The sequence below is a fragment of the Rhipicephalus microplus genome, chromosome 1, assembly GCF_043290135.1.
Source record: "Rhipicephalus microplus isolate Deutch F79 chromosome 1, USDA_Rmic, whole genome shotgun sequence".
In the NCBI taxonomy this organism is placed as follows: Eukaryota; Metazoa; Arthropoda; class Arachnida; order Ixodida; family Ixodidae; genus Rhipicephalus; species Rhipicephalus microplus.
This window is the reverse complement of record NC_134700.1, coordinates 99,779,234-99,793,144: the sequence shown is the minus strand read 5'-3', so window position 1 is coordinate 99,793,144 and position 13,911 is coordinate 99,779,234. Positions and strand designations below refer to the sequence as shown.

General features: G+C 51.3%; 1 protein-coding gene across 1 annotated transcript in view; it reads right to left on the bottom strand.

The window, feature by feature from the left end:
• Positions 1-11,581, bottom strand: part of dally (division abnormally delayed protein) — a 119,189-nt gene extending 107,608 nt beyond the window's left edge. Inside the window, exon 1 of the mRNA XM_037429644.2 lies at positions 11,190-11,581. Within this exon, the coding sequence (XP_037285541.2) occupies positions 11,190-11,445 (256 nt within the window). The 5' untranslated portion in view covers positions 11,446-11,581. The remainder of the gene's footprint in view (positions 1-11,189) is intronic.
• Between the last annotated feature and the right edge of the window lie 2,330 nt (positions 11,582-13,911).

Here is a 13,911-nt window from a genome sequence, read left to right as displayed (position 1 = left end):
ACGCGTTGCAGCGCGTGTGTGTGGTTAGGGCTTAGCGCGAGCCTTTTGGTGCAACGCAACACCAGTTTATTCAATGCACCAGCGCAGCGTAGGGATGCCGCGCGGACCATGGCGTTATTGTCCCGACGCGCAGCCGCCGCTCTCAATTATTCTGTTAGCACCAGGCTGCCATTCAGTTGAGGTCACCGCAGAATACGAATCGACACTCTCGATTCGTATTCTGCGAATCGAGAGTGTCGTCTTTCACGAGCCACAGCGCAAGCCGCATAGTATTGTATTAGCAAACTCTAATCAAATTATGGTGAGTGCGACGCCTTTTTAAATTGAACTGGTGGCATTCTCAACTCTCGCTTTTTCGAAGTGTTTAGATATAACAGCTAAGAGAGGCACGACGAGAAAGATGGTAAGAACGTAATGCATCAACACGACTACCCTCTTTAAACTCAACTCGAAAAAAAGTTCATGATGGGATCTTGCGACGAATATTGATAGAAAGTTAGGAAGTGGTTTCTATAGAAATCATGGGCAACTGCTAATCGAAGTTTTTGTTCAAGGTATATAATCCAAAGCTTTATCCCAAGAAACAACCACGTGATGATGATGAAAAACGGAGGCGGTGGCCCGAGCACGCCAACATTGGACATGAGATATAGTAAATTGAAACCGCTAACTTTACAGTTCATGCTTACTCGTCATGTAACGGAGAGCGTCCACTTTATTGCGTGTTGTATCCCACGCTGTGTGCTACCCAATCTTCTGGCAGTCTTTTATTGGACGTCCACGCTTATCGCTATACTGACGGCTGTCACCGCACACTGCGACGGAATAATGTGTTCGCCGACTTCCACATTTTTTAGGCAAGCTATGTATGAGCGGTTACACACTCTTTGCCAGCAGTACCGTTTGCAAACAAGCTTTATCTCTCTCCAAGTATTATTTTCCAACAACACTATCTGATAAGGGGCCGCGACCAGGATACGGACAGAAGAGCTACAAATGAAACTAAGGACTGTGCGATAACTTGACGAATCACAAATACAGCGATAAAAGATAGCTTGCAAAGGTGGTTAGACCGGCGACTGATATAGAAACAAGCGGACACGGCTGCAGGCTGTTGCGTCCCGCTGCCAGTGACGTCTTCGAGGCGAGCGCGATGTCGCCGCCACTCAGTTCCGCGAACGCAGCGACTGTTGAGGCTGACCATTGTGTCGCGGGACGGTGCGCTGGCGCCACGGCTGGGCCCTGCGGAATGCGGCGGCGGTTTCGGGGAACGAAAGATTCGTCGCTGCTTCTTGGAGGGATGGGTCCACCCGGAACAACTGAGCATAGAGCTGAGGGGAAGTCGGGTTCCGGGTGGACGATTCACCCCCTTGATCCCCCCCTCTTACTGCGGGCCGCCCCTGCCTTTCGTGAAGTGGACTGATGGACCGAGATAGAGGGAGAGGGGCGGCAACGAGAGGGATAAAAAGGACGGAGGAGACGGCGGGCGAGGGAGGGGGAACAACGATGACCAGTTAACTTTTCTTTGAATGCAAATAAATCCTTTTTTTCAAGTTTCCTAAATGGACGTCCTGCTTTCATGACCTGCCTGATCTTGGTCATCCCACCCAATCTACCCCGACGACGCTACAAACTGGATGGCAGCGGTGGAATCAAGAAAAGGCATGCAGAAAACTGCGGACGGAAGATCGACTTCTGTGGATCCGGGATCAGCAGAACGAGACCTCGTGGCTCCGGGAGGCACAACCGTCGCAGTAACGGCATGAAGTTTTGGACGACTCCAGGAAACTAAGGACGAGCAGCAGAAGGCAGACCAGACGATCTGGGATCGGCGGTCCTGTGAACGTGGCTCTGGGAGACACGTCCTTCGCCAGCTCGAGGTTGGAAGTAGCTGCGGACGGAAGATCGACTTCTGCGGATCCGGGATCGGCAGAGCGAGACTTCGTGGCTCCGGGAGGCACAACCGTCGCAGTAACGACTACCGGAAACTAAGGACGAGCAGCAGAAGGCAGACCCGACGATCTGGGATCGGCGGACCTGGGAACGTGGCTCCGGGAGACACGGCCTTCGGCAGCTCGAGGTTAGGTGAGTGCTTGAGCGATCACGTTTTGCCGGACGATAAGAACAGGGTTCTATCGGGCAATTGGCTCTGAAGGGCCGCCACAAGTGTGCGGTGAATATTGCAGAAGTATGGGTTGGCTCTTGTGAAGATATGGATATCGGAGTGTTAAAGAAAGAAGAGCTGTTGCTGTTAGCAGTAGAGCTCAGCTTGGATATCAATAGCAGGTTAAGGAAGCCCGAAATTCGCAGTGCGATAATCGAAGGGGGTTTCGAGGAGGACGAGCTCAGCGAGGCCTGGGAAAAGATATGTGAGGAGAAGAAACAAAGGGAGGAAGAAAAGAGGGAAAGAGCGGAAGAGAAGGAAAGGCAGGAAAGGAGAGAACAAAGACAGGCCGAAATTGAGCTCGAGAGAATAAAGCTAGAGCAGGCGAGATTAGCACGCAGTGCAGATGCGGCGCCGCCGCATACTGAGAACCTGAAGATGACGAGTTTGCTTCAGCCGTACAAAACGGGCGAGGACATTGGTCTCTACCTGATTAATTTTGAACGGATCTGTGAGAAACATTCATTTCACCAGGACACCTGGCCAGAGCGGTTGCTTGCGTTGTTACCGGGTGAGGCCTCGCAGGTCGTGGCCAGACTGAGCGCAGCCGAGGCAGGCGTATACAGTTCAGTGAAGTCGACATTACTCGCAAAATACAGGCTCTCCACAGAGGAATTTCGGAGGAGATTTAGACGGGAAAGAAAGAAGCCTGGTGAAAGCTTTGTTGAGTTTGCGTGTAGCCTGAGTGATAATTTTTCAGAGTGGGTGAAAGGAGCAGGTGCGGATAACTTAAGTAAACTGAGGGATCTAATTTGTTTGGAGCAGTTTTATGACACCCTGCCGGATAACGTGCGCCTGTGGGTCAAGGATAGGCAGGAAGGTGTGTCTGTTAGGAGTGCAGCACAGCTTGCCGACGAGTACGTGGCCAGTCGAGGCTTCAGGACCCCGATCAACAGCGCACATCACTATCAAAGGCCTGCACCACGGCCCCAAGCTTACACTCGAGGACCGCAAAGCGCAACAAAAGAGCGAGAGGAAACTAATCAAAATTCGGCGCGTGCTGAAGGCAAGCTGAAAGAGCCGGAAAAGAACAGAAAGGAGGTCAGAAATCATTTAGAAGAGTTAGAGTCGCGAGCTAAGGCGCTATGTTTCAAGTGCAACGAAACAGGTCACTTTGCCCGAAACTGCTCAAAAGGTAGGCCAGTGTTTGCTTGCGTAAGCGATCACCCGAGTAACCTAGATCTTTTGAAACCTTACACGACAGATTTAATGGTTAATGACAAAAGGTGTAGGGTACTCAGAGACTCCGCGGCCACTATGGACGTAGTCCATCCGAACTACGTAAAAAGTGAAGACTACTTATCCGAATGCGCGTGGATAAGACAGGCCGTCAGCGAAGATTCAGTGTGTTTACCTATGGCAAAGGTACACATTCGGGGTCCTTTTGGAGCGATCGAGACAGTAGCAGCAGTCTCCCGTGGGCTACCAGAGGGCTACCCGTACCTTTTCTCGAACAGCTCGGAGTCACTACTCAACGACAGGGGGTGCACTTTTGCTGATGCCCAGGTCATGGCTTTGACGAGATCGAAAGCACGCGTATTGGCTCAGCAGCTGCGTTACGGGGAAGGGGAAGGTGCCAAAGCGAAAGAGTTAACAACTGAATCCGAAGAAGTTAAGCCCGACGAGGCACTTATCCCTATTCCTCCGACCGAAAATCCGGAAAATGGTCAGATTAAGAAGCCGATAATTGAGAAAAGAAAGAAACCTTCGAAAGGAAAAGATCATAGTTTGCAGGGGTCCGTGTTGGCCCCAATCTCGCACAGCTACGAGCGCATGCTAGGGGTTGACAGGGAAGCGTTACGGCTGTCTCAGAAAACTGACCCTAGTATAGCGGTTATGAACAACGGAAACAGTGAAGGTGTTTCGTCAAGAAACATCTCTTTCGAAGTGAGGAACGGTATCCTATATCGTAAATACCGAGATAGGCGAGGGCAGTGCTACGATCAATTGGTGGTGCCATCACCATACCGCAAGGACCTACTCAGTCTTTGTCACGATCACTCATGGGCAAGACACCTGGGCATAAATAAAACCAAGAAAAGATTGCTACAGGAATTTTATTGGCCGGGGTGTTTCAGGGACGTGCAGAATTTCGTGAAGACTTGTGACGCTTGCCAGAGAGCCGGTAGGTCTAACGACAAATGGAAGGCCCCGATGGTAAAAGTGCCCATTATTTCTGAGCCCTTCCGCAGAGTTGTTGTAGATTTGGTGGGGCCGTTGCCGAAAACAAGTGCGGGGAACAGATACATTCTCACACTATTGTGTCCTGCAACGAAGTTCCCCGAGGCGGTGCCCTTACAGGAGGCAACTTCGGTCGAGGTAGTCGATGCGTTGCTTTCTATATTTTCGCGCCTCGGTTTCCCTGCCGAAATGCAATCGGATCAGGGAACCGTTTTCACGAGTGCTCTCACGACCATGTTTCTCGAGAAATGTGGCGTTAAAATTTTGCATAGCTCGGTTTACCACCCACAAAGCAACAGTGTGGAGAGATGGCATGCTACCCTAAAAAAAGTATTGAGAGCTGTTTGCCATGAAAGGAAGTGTGATTGGGATGGTTGTTTACCGGGCACGCTATTTGCGTTGCGCACAGTGCCACACGAGGGAACCGGGTTCGCACCGGCAGAGCTGGTGTATGGCCGGAATCTTCGAGGTCCGCTGAGGCTAGTCCGCGAACTGTGGGAGGATGATCGGGGGCCTAAATGTGTGATCGAGTATGTGTTGAACCTAATGCAAAGGTTACATAAGTGTCGTGAGATCGTGAAGGGCAACCTAGAGGCGAGGCGAGACGCTTCAAAGCGCTACTATGATAGAAATGCCAGGACGCGATCATTCAACCCGGGCGACAAAGTGATGATATTGAGGCCTAATCGCCAGAATAAACTGGAAGTCCACTGGGATGGACCTGCCGAGGTTATCAGTCGCCTTTCGGAAGTAAACTACACCGTGAGATTACCTGGAAGAAAACGCGAGGACAGGGTCTACCACGTAAACCTAATGAAGCCATTTTTAGAGCGAGCAGCAATTGTTAGCATCGCCATGAATGTTTCAGAAGAGGTTTCTCTAGAGGTACCTTGTTTTCCTGGGAACACGGGCCCTAGTGTAGAAGAGATAATCGCGTGTGCAGTTAACAAAGACGAGTTGGGTACAGCTAAAGTCGAGGATCTGAAGAGCCTTATTCAGGAATATCTGGAATGTTTTGGGGAAAGGCTCGGAAGGACTCATTTGGTACAACATGATATCGAGCTGACTACAGAGGTCCCTTTTAGCTCGAAGGCGTACCGCGTGTCTCCGCGACAGCTGGACTTAATGAAGGCGGAAGTTAAAAGGATGCTTCGCCTTGGCGTGATCAAAGAAGCATATAGTGACTATTGCTCCCCTTTGATGTTGGTCGAGGTGCCGGGGAAAGAACCACGGCCATGCGTCGATTATCGCAGGTTGAATGCGATCACAAAAGACCAGGTGTACCCGTTGCCTAACATAGAGGAAAGGGTGGAGCTGGTAAGCCGGGCTACCTTCATTTCAACCCTAGATTTAGTGAGAGGATATTGGCAGGTGCCCTTAACTGAACGAGCAAGTCGGTATGCAGCATTTGTAACACCCTTTGGCGTTTATCAGCCCGTCACCATGGCCTTTGGTTTGAAAAACGCACCCTTCTGTTTTTCAAGGTTAATGGATCGGGTGCTAGAAGGACTAGAAGAATTTGCGGTGCCATATCTAGACGACGTGGCCGTATTTTCTAATGATTGGGAGTCTCATTTGCAGCACACACGAACGGTGCTTGAAAGAATCAAAGGGGCGGGCCTGACTATTAAAGCCGAGAAATGTCAGTTCGGCCAAGCCCGTGTCACGTATTTGGGACACGACATAGGGCAGGGAAAACGGGAACCAATGAAAGCCAAGGTAGCTGCGATAGTCAACTTCCCAAGACCCGTAAACAAAAGGGAGGTGCGAACATTTCTAGGAATGACAGGCTATTACCAGCACTACATTCCAAATTATTCGGAGCTCGCCAGCACGCTAACCGACAGCCTGCGAAAACCTGAACCGGAAGTGGTAACTTGGAGCACCGAGAGGGAGGAGGCCTTCCAAAACTTGAAGAAAGCTTTGTCTTCTCGGCCCGTGCTTGTCGCGCCAGACTTTAGCCGAGAATTCATTCTCCAATGCGACGCCAGCAACCGAGGTCTAGGTGTCGTCTTGGCCCAACTTAACGAGGGAGGTGAAGAGCATCCGGTGCTCTATCTCAGTCGGAAGCTGACTCCCCGAGAAGAGGCTTTCAGTGCCTCGGAGAAAGAATGTTTGTCCATTGTGTGGGCCATTCAAAAACTAGGATGCTATATTCAAGGCACAAAATTCACGGTCGAGACTGACCACTGCCCGCTTTCATGGCTGAAGCAAATGTCCAATAAAAACGGGAGGCTGTTGAGATGGAGCCTCATACTACAGGAGTATAACTTCGAGGTCAAATATAGAAAGGGGAACCAGAATAAGAACGCCGATGGACTGAGCCGTGGATTTTAGAGTCGAACACTGATTTTCTTGTTGCTGTTTCTTTTTTTACTGATGTGTTTCTATCGCGGCTGAGGTCACGGCATTTAGATTTTTTTCCAAGGGCTGACCACCACAAAAAAAAAAAAGAAAGAAAGAGAGGGCAATCATGGGGTAAAATTATGGCAGTTTTGGCGTCCGGTGGGCGTGTCGCTCGGGCACGCCGACCAGAGTGTGTGTGCTTGTGTTGTGTATCCCTGGAACAGGGTTATTGGTGATGCGAGTGCTAAAGCCCAGAGAGGCCGAGTGTTTGCACATGTCGTCTCGACGCTTCAGGTGACCCGACAGTTGGCCACCCTCGAGTCGAGTCTTTCGGCGGCGGAGGAGTCTGTTGCGTCCCGCTGCCAGTGACGTCTTCGAGGCGAGCGCGATGTCGCCGCCACTCAGTTCCGCGAACGCAGCGACTGTTGAGGCTGACCATTGTGTCGCGGGACGGTGCGCTGGCGCCACGGCTGGGCCCTGCGGAATGCGGCGGCGGTTTCGGGGAACGAAAGATTCGTCGCTGCTTCTTGGAGGGATGGGTCCACCCGGAACAACTGAGCATAGAGCTGAGGGGAAGTCGGGTTCCGGGTGGACGATTCACCCCCTTGATCCCCCCCTCTTACTGCGGGCCGCCCCTGCCTTTCGTGAAGTGGACTGATGGACCGAGATAGAGGGAGAGGGGCGGCAACGAGAGGGATAAAAAGGACGGAGGAGACGGCGGGCGAGGGAGGGGGAACAACGATGACCAGTTAACTTTTCTTTGAATGCAAATAAATCCTTTTTTTCAAGTTTCCTAAATGGACGTCCTGCTTTCATGACCTGCCTGATCTTGGTCATCCCACCCAATCTACCCCGACGACGCTACAAGGCCAGGCGCGCCTCGTAGAGAGACAAACTGGCGGTCTACTTATAAAGTAGTAGAATCCATGCAACTGAACATCGGTATTGAGGAAGAAATTAAATGAGGATATAACATCGGTTCGACTAATTAGGAGATCACTGACTCACCCCAGCTATAGCTGGCCGCTACCAAGACGTCCACGTGTTTGAGACCACTGGCTTAAACGAACAGGAGGAATTAGCAGATCTCTGTTCCATTATCAGCCAATCACACATATTCGACTCCACACGAGTTTGATTGTAACGGTTTCCGACTGACCCCCGTACCTGGTATAGCGTATTGAAAGGCGGAAGCAAACAATCGTCCTCTTCATATGCTTTCCATTGTCTAACGTTAACCAGCTTATAAACTGGGCAGGACGGTCTGCCATCAGCAGAACGTATGTTCCGCACAATCCCACAGAATCTATAACTAGCGGTTCCTGAACCGACTGAAAGTAAAAGCCAGAACTCTATTCAAGTAATGAAGCACCGAGTGCCCGCGGAACTTGGGTGTTCTACATGACGAGACGAGGCTACATGGGCGCCTACATCGACGCACCACTAACACTGAGGTCGCGCTGCTTAACGGCACTAATCGCCACATTAATTTATTCCCTTGTTTTTTCTTTTTAGACGCATAACAGCATCGCCAGGCGCACTCCGTGAGGTAGTATGTGTAGATTGAGGAAGACGTCTACCTGTGGAATAGTTCAATCAGGAGACGCAGCCGATCTTTTTATCCTCGTTTCGAAAGCAGACGAGGAAATCGGGCGGCTGCGAAAGTCAGTCGCACGCTTAGACCCGAATGAATGGCCCTGCGGTTTGTACTCTTCAACTACTCTTCCACCACCTTTACCAGGCCCCGCCGCGGTGGTCTAGTGGCTAAGGTAGTCGGCTGCTGATACGCAGGTCGCGGGGCTGCGGCGGCTGCTTTTCCGATGGAGGCGGAAATACTGTAGGCCCGTGTGCTCGGATTTGGGTGCACGTTACAGAACTTCAGGTGGTCAAAATTTCCGGAGCCCTCCACTACGGGGTCTCTCATAATCAGATGGTGGTTTTGGGACGTAAACCACACAAATCAATCAAAACACCTTTACCAGTTTTTGTCGTCGTTGCACCTGCACGTAAGGAACGAAATAGGTGCGCAACTCTTAAACTTGTTGCGCCGGTTCAGTGGCGACGCGTGTACATGTGGTGCCTGTCACCGTTCACAAGCTGCGGCCCATCGATGCACGCAGCTGTGGCGAAATGCAAGCACGAAGCCATGACGCGAGGATCGAAACGGTCCCCGCTGAAACTGCTTTCGACGTTTGCGAAATCGCGCGTTCATCCTCTCGAACGGGCGAGTAAACAGACTGCCGCTATCCCGCTTTCTATCGCGAGCGACGTTTGCCAACCAGCGTTAAACTCGAATCAACTGAAAGCACCACATTAAAACTTTGGTGCGTCAGAAATAGTCCGAATATCCGTGGAGATATTATTTCTTTATTCAAGCAAACAAAACAAACAAAGAATTGTGAGCTCGCCTACACACGCGTTTATCGTGGCCACTTTCTCTTCCCAGCTCAACCTGGAACCTCGCATACGCATATCTCAACATTACATCTTAATCTCGTCCTCTTTCCCTTAAGCATCGTTAAACAGGGCGGAACGTTAAGTTCACTTCGCAACTTCGAGTGCTCCTCCAGCATGCTCCGTGAACATGTACCGAGGCAGCTAAAGCATTTCGACGAATAGATAGTGTCGTAAAATCAGCTTTCGTTAGATATATATCTGTATTTTCCGTACGCACAGGCACAGTGCTTCCTATAAGTCGGCAATTTCTCAAGTTCTCTTCAGTGCAACCGTCGAATATCCATCGCCCACTTGAAAGAACGCCCCGCGCCTGAGCGATTTCTCGAGCTCCGTAGCGCGCCTTCGAGCACCAGTACTCCTCGGTCCTAATCAGTCCTATACGGAGACAAACAAACGCTTCAACGATCTCCCTTTCGCAGAAAGCGGCTTTTCCTTTGACACCCGAAAAATGGAGCGTCCGCAACTCAGCCACTTGGGAGACGTTGCGGATGGCAAAATCATGGCTGATCCAGCGAAGCGGTTACACGCGTAGAAGCCAAATGAGCCGGACATTTGAGGCGTGAAATAAACCCACTTATGTCATCTTCAATAAGCTACGTTTCAAATCCTGTCTAAGCATGTATGCATTCCAACACGCCCGCCAGCAGGAAACTTCGTAGACGAGAGTAGTCGAGTTCAAGGGGCGGTGGAGATTTAGGACGGAACGAAAAAAGCGGTTACAACGAAGCGCGCCAAAGCTTTTGAAACGCCCGCAAGAATCACAGTATGTTGTTGACTGCGCCTCGGGAAATCGCACTCAATAATCGATAACGTCCGCTTTCTTCGATTGTATGTTTTTCTCTTCGCGATTTGCCTATCGGTGTTTCTCAAACATCCACGCTTTTTTTTTTTTTCTCGCTTGAGCAACAGCTGTTGCCGGGCCGGTAAGATCAAAAGGAGGCTACAACACATGAGAGGCGATCGCGAGGACTGGTGCACTAAGGGAAACTGTCAGCAGACTTGCTCCTTTTCTCTCTTCTTCCTACAGAGACAGCTCCACGTTCCGAGGTCCACGACGTGATGGTTCGATCAGGAAAGAACACGGTTGCCGCAGTTGCCTCCGCAGCTGCTAACGCCGGCGGACCTCTCTTCCTGCTCACAAGGTACACACTCCTGCAACAGAAACCTCTCGCGCGGCGGCGTCCCAGCTTGAACTAACGTCATACAAGGAGGGACGCCTGAACGTTTGAAACGAGGTAGGAGGGCGCGCTCGCCTGTTTTTCGCCGCGTACTTCGAAAAGGACCCCAAGAGCGAGGCGCATACCGCACCGAGAAGACGCACAGAGGAGATGGCCGCGAGTAATATCTCCACGGTGGTGCACACCTTTCCTTCACCGCGAGAGTAGAAGACTTCTGGGAAACTGGTGGTCGGTACCCCGCCGCCCAGCCCTTGTGAGCCGGTGTGGAGGGACAACAGAAACCTGCGAGAACAGGCCGCCGCAGAAAGATGCCTGGCCGCCCGCGGCGACGGCGCCTCGCTACTCACAAAAGTGCCGTGGGAATAAAGCCGTCGCGGATGGCATAGACGGAGGCGCGAAGTAAAAGGAGGAGGTCGTCAGTGGAAGATGCTCGGCAAGCGTGCGCACACACAAACACACACATACACGGCGCGGTCACAAAGGAAACGAACCCCCCATCCCCCGTGTTGTCCCCCCATACCCCACCCCGGAACCCCCTCAACCCGCCCAGGGGCAGCAACGGCAGCCGGGTGGTGGCGGCGACAAGAAAGAAAAAGCTCGCCCGTGCGCATTCCTGCGGCCAGCAACGGCCGAGCCCCTGCCTCTCCTGCCGGTGAAAAGAAGAACAGTAATAAGAGCCCGCCACGAGCAAAGCTGGACCGCCGGCGAGCACGGAGGCCAACACACGCGAAACTCGGCGACCATATGGCCGCGCCATCCACCGGCCGGTGATTCGCCGAGAGCGTGCAACTTTCGGAACGACGCTGCAACTAACGCGGTGTAAAACAAGCGCGCGCTAACCGAACGACATAACGAAAACTCACCGGACGTGGGCGAAGCGGCGAGCACTTCGGTCCACCTGTGGTCCCCACCTCCGAGCGTCGATGATAGCAGGTCTCGCGGCGCGCTGCAGTCCGTCGTCGCACCGCAGCAGACGACCGCGAAAGCGGCGAGCACCACGCACACGACAAACGGTATTCCGATCGGCAGGAACGAGCACCTCGCCATCGTCGCTACCTGTCGGCGGGAGCACCTGATAGGATGAAGGTCCTCTCGTCGCGCTGCTACCACGCCGGTCATCACGCGCGGTTCCTCCTCACGAAGATGCACGTCCACCGTGTGGCGTTCACTCCGAACAGAAACTGCTTCGGAAGTTCGGAGCTAGCGGTTGCTGCGCCGCCGGGGCCGCGGGGGCGAAAACTGGCAATGCAAAGCGCTGGCGAACCGGTTTAGGGGATCCGCGTCGCCGCAACCACTCGCCGCTCGAGAACCACACTCGGAGGTGAGGCATGCGGCGCCCTCCAACGGTCGCCACGAGAGGGTTGAGCGCTGCGCGCACTACCTCGTGGCGAGCGGGCGCGCTGCTGCTCGCCGTCGTTCAGGTCAATATCCCGGGACGGCGGCCTCCGAATCCGCCCCGCAACTTCTTTTCTTTCCCTCGCTCAACGTTCATGCGAGAGTGATAGAGAGCGTGCACAGCAGCTGTTTCATTCATGGTCTCTCGAGCGCCGAAATTTGCCGGGCGTTCTCCAGGAAGACGTCGCCTCGCCACTGACACCGCCCTCCTCCCCGTTGACCTACAGAAGCCTAGGGCCTCCTTCCTTCTTTTATCTGATGTTTCTCCCTCGAAATCGCGGCCAGGTTGCACACCGTTTTCGGGCGCTGTGTTCGGGTGGGATGGACTCGGGTGTTTCTTGATGTCAGTCGCTGGCCCTTTGAGCCCGTACTCGGCCGCCACTTTTGCTCTGCTCGCGTACGCACTCTCCTCGATGCCCTGCTCGCCGTTGCGTGGGACGATTAACACGGGCGCGGCCATTGCGGCGCGGCGTGGGCGCGTTGTAAAGTGTTGCTCTGGGAGCGTGTTTGTCGACTTACGTGCAAGCGCAAAGCGGAAACGTGACCCGGGAGGTGGTGGATGCTGCGCCGTCTCGCATTCACTGAATGAAAACTGGCGGAACGACTTTGTACTGTTAGACAAGGACGTGTCCTTGTTATTGGTTCGCAAATGTTGCCCGTTCGATACGCAGCTTGTAACACCGTTCGCGAGGCCTCGACTGAGCAGGTGGTGTCCTTTGGTCAGTCTGCGCGGTCGAGGACACGGGCTCTAACTAGGCTAGCACGTCGTAAAACGTACGCGCGAGCACGGAATCTCACGTCCACACCTGGCTGCTCCAGGGTGTGTAGCTTTCCATAAAGGCTTCTCTCAATGAACTTTCTCATATTGGCGCAGAAGATTGCGAACGCAGACGATTATTGAGTGGAGTGCAAGTGGTTGTTGTACAGTAGCCTTAATATACAAGTAAAGCCTACGCAGGGACAGAGCAAGTTTTTATGTTGCTAGTAGGAATTTTAACCGCATGTCACGGCCTGAGGCTGGTTACGATCAATGCGTGGGCGACGTACTACGATATGAGTACTGTAAGCGTAGCACGTGCAGTACGCGTTGAAGATTCTCGATGCGTTGTACAAAGAATTTGGAAAGTTTATTTCCGCTGGATTGATTAGGGTTGGCACAACTAATTACTGCACCTACAATTTCTCTTTCAAGTTACTGCCGTGGAGTCAACTTTAGTTAAATATTTGTTTTATAATTTTTATCAACTTCTGATCCTTTGAGCGTATCTATCTATCTATCTATCTATCTATCTATCTATCTATCTATCTATCTATATAACCGCTTACGCTGAGTGCTCTCATGAAACCTTCCTTAACATTGTGGCAACCTAAAGTCAGTAAGGGACGGTAAGTTGGTATGACGAAATTGACGCACTGGTCATCACATGAATTATGTAACAATCTACAAAGAGGACAACACCAGAAGAGGACATTGCGGCTAAGCAGCACACACTTTCAGCTACAACGTATGCAGCTGGTTATTGTGCACACGCTGCTTTCAAAAAGCTTACACGTGCGTTTTGTAAAGACAACCTAGTTTTTGAAAATAAGACTGTAATAATTGGGGCAGACGAACTCATAATGACCATCCCAAGAGTGGAACTGAAGTTTCCCCAAGCTGTTGTTGTGAACTCCATGATCATGATGTACATTGTTCTCGAGAATCTCCTTAGCGCAGTACATGCAGCCACATTTTATGACTGTGAGAAGCAGAAGCAATGGCTTTTTTCAATGGCAACACTGTTTTTTTTTTTTTGCCTCTAAAGTTTGATCAATTATTCTCACTAGTTTTGTTTTGTTGTGAAGGTTACCTTCCTTGTAGAAATTGAGCTGTTTGGAAGAGTCGTTTAAAGATTTGGGGAAATTATGTTTAACTTTTTTTTATGAGTTGAGCTAAACATAGTGAGAATAAGTGAACAAAGTGTTGAAAAGATAATGCAGCTCATATCATGTCTGCTTTGTTTTATGTTTTACAAAATAAGTTTGTGAAAATTTTCGGCGTAAATATTTGTTGAATGATTCATTTCATTGTTTGTTTCTTTTTAAAGGTCATAAAACGTGTAATCTTGTTCTGCAAAAATCTTCTGGTGGATCTACTGAGACATGAAAAAAAAAAACCCTTCAGCGCCTTCCGAAACTGAAGGCTTTATT